The sequence below is a fragment of the Tupaia chinensis genome, unplaced genomic scaffold (assembly GCF_000334495.1).
Source record: "Tupaia chinensis unplaced genomic scaffold, TupChi_1.0 Scaffold000270_1, whole genome shotgun sequence".
NCBI lineage: Eukaryota > Metazoa > Chordata > Mammalia > Scandentia > Tupaiidae > Tupaia > Tupaia belangeri.
In genome coordinates this window covers 5,722,321-5,725,008 of record NW_006159750.1, presented here as the reverse complement: position 1 = coordinate 5,725,008, position 2,688 = coordinate 5,722,321, and the positions used below count along the sequence as shown (strand labels likewise).

The following is a 2,688-nucleotide window of genomic DNA, read 5'->3' as shown; positions in this document are numbered from 1 at the left end:
TACAGAGGCGGGAGCCAGGCGTCCCCCAGCCTATCTGGCCTGTGGGAGCCTAGACTCCCCAACACCTCCATCCTTCCCCAGATCCTGGAGCAGTGCCCTGAGACCCACCTAGCAGAGGAAGTGGTCTCACCCCTCCTCACCCCCGAAGCCATCGACCTACTGCGGTCCTGCCTAAGCCCTCCTGAGAACAGCCTGTGGGAACGCCTGGGTGCAGCCTGGACCACCAGCTGGTGAGTGAGGACAAGGCCTGAGCGGAATCATGGGCGAGGGGCCTGAGGGCACAGGGCAGAATGTCACTGGTGGCTAGGTTCCATTCTGTCCCAAACCAGAAATATTTTAAACAATTTGGGAGACTCTACAGGGTGTTCCCACCTTTATATTAGGCTAAATGTGAACAGTTAACAACAAAATAAAACAAAGCCAAAAAATGACCACTTGCCATCATTCACAATGGAAGGAAAAGCATTATCTCAGCCAGAACAATTCTCCCAAGAAAGACCACAACCTTCTACCAAAAGATGTTCTGATTTTTGTCAAGGACAAAGTGAAAACTTTGTCTCAATCCAGCCCAGAGTGTAAAGATGGCTGACCTAAGGGATGCTGCAAATGCGCCATTGGTGAGACTTGGCACCGGCTGGCCAGGAGTCCAGGAGCAAAGAGGTGCTTCTGGCCACATGGCTGCGAGATGGGCAGCTGACAAGGAAGCCAAACCTAGGAGAACCACGGGGAGTGGGAGGTGGAGCCGCGTGGGCAGGCTGAGCTGAGGGGTCAGTGGGCACCCCACAGGAGCCGAGTGGCAGACTCTGGGGAGACAGAGCCAACCTGCCTCATGGGAGAAAGTGAGCAGATGCGAGACCGCAGGTGCACTCAGGAGACGCTCAGAACTCACCTCAACAAGCAAGTTGCTTGATTCCTTAAGCAAAAATGGCAGGACCTTGGGAGACTTCCGCTTATAGATAGAGAACAGAAAAAAGATAAAGAATGCAAAGAGAAATTCTAGAGAGTGCAAAGGAAAACTGAAAGAGCAGAGGGATGAAAACTGAGAGAAGAAAATGTTAGAAAGAAGTTGGGAGCCAACAGGTGGCGCAATGGTTAAGGGCACTGGACTCCCACGTGGCAAACCACGATTCGAGACCTGGAACTGGCAGCTTGCTTTCTCACTTTCCCTCTCTCTCTGTTTCTCCCTGGTGAGTGGATGAGCCCCATAACAAATTTTAAAATCATAATAATAATAAATAAAATTAAGTAAATTTTTTTTTAAATGACAGAAGTCAACAGGGAGATTAGCCAATAGTTGTAGTGAGTCTTTTGCCTAATAACCAGTCCTTCTCAATTCTGCCCTAGGTAAAAGATTTCTTTAGTCCAGTTTTTCTAAAGACATGAAGTATAGCCCAATTACGATCTATTTCATATTGTAGTAGAAAATGCATAACATAAAATTCTGTTTTAACCACTGTAAGTGTATAATGCAGTGACGTTAAGTACATAAGCGAAGTTGAGCAAACACCACCATTATCTATTTCCAGAACACTTTTGCTGTCCTAAATCGAAATCCTGTACCCATTAGACAATAATTCTCTGTTTGCCCTCCTCTCCAGCCCCTCACAACCGCTATTCTATGCTCTACTTTTATGAATTTGCCTTTTCTTGGTGCCTCGCGTAGGTGGAATCATACCATATTTGTCCCTTTGTGATGGGCTAATTTCACTTACAATGACATCCTCGAGGTTCATCCTTGTAGCATGTGTCAGCATTTCCTTCCTTTTTGCAGTTAAATAATATTCCATTGTATGGTTTTATCATATTTTGTTTGTCATTCATTTTTTTTGATGGACACTTGGATCGTTTCCACCTGAAACAACCTGTTCTCACGGGCTCTCTTGGCTCAATCATTAAAATGAAATCACTCGAGGATTCTGGACGTCCCATCTCATAACAGTGTCCAGCCATCCAGGCACGGGACGGACAGCAACTGTGTAAGCCAGCCTCTGGTTCCGCTGGCTCTCACGTCTGTGCTGGGCTCACACTGCAACTTGCCCTGGAATCTAACAGGAGCAAGAGAGAAAAGCAGTTTCTGCAATGAACTCAAATGAGATGGCTACAAATACTTTTATTCAGTTACTTTAATACTGAGTAGCCATGCCAAATATACTATTTTGAGTTTCAAACACAGCCTTACTTTAAGAATTTGACACCTGGGACCAGCAGATGGTGTAACGATTATGTCACTGGACTCCTTAATAGCCCACCATTCAAGTCCCAGACCAGTGGCTTAAAAATTGTGTAAGGCGCACAAGCCCAAAATCCCAAGAGGAGAATGGAGGAGAAGGAATTGCAGCATAGACATCCTCCGGTGGGGGTGGGGGGGTGGAGGGGTGATATCTCACTTTCTCTCTCTCTGCCTCTCTGGCGAATGCACACACCCTGTAGCAAAAATGTCTCTCTCTTAGAAAAAGAAAGAGAAAGAAAGAAAAAGAAAGAGAAAGAAAGAAAGAAAGAAAGAAAGAAAGAAAGAAAGAAAGAAAGAGAGAGAGAAAGAAAGAAAGAAAGAAAAAGAAAGAAAGAAAGAAAAAGAAAGACAGAAAGAAAAAGAAGGAAAGAAAAAGAATTTGACACCTTAGAAAAATAGATCAGCAGGTATAACATTTTTTCCCTAGATTTTTTTTTTTTTTTTTTTTTTTTTTTACT

The 2,688-nt window shown here is 44.6% G+C and overlaps 1 protein-coding gene and 1 long non-coding RNA gene across 2 annotated transcripts in view; one reads left to right on the top strand and one right to left on the bottom strand.

Moving 5' to 3' along the window:
- The window catches only part of EPS8L3 (EPS8 signaling adaptor L3), a 13,112-nt gene that overhangs the window by 5,331 nt on the left and 5,093 nt on the right, over positions 1 to 2,688 (top strand). The window contains exon 11 of the mRNA XM_027772288.1: positions 82 to 230. Coding sequence (XP_027628089.1) covers positions 82 to 230 — 149 coding nt within the window. The remainder of the gene's footprint in view (positions 1 to 81; positions 231 to 2,688) is intronic.
- The window catches only part of LOC102479979 (uncharacterized), an 8,912-nt gene that overhangs the window by 2,932 nt on the left and 3,292 nt on the right, over positions 1 to 2,688 (bottom strand). Inside the window, exon 2 of the long non-coding RNA XR_334691.1 lies at positions 1,713 to 2,045. This is a non-coding gene — a long non-coding RNA (uncharacterized LOC102479979). The remainder of the gene's footprint in view (positions 1 to 1,712; positions 2,046 to 2,688) is intronic.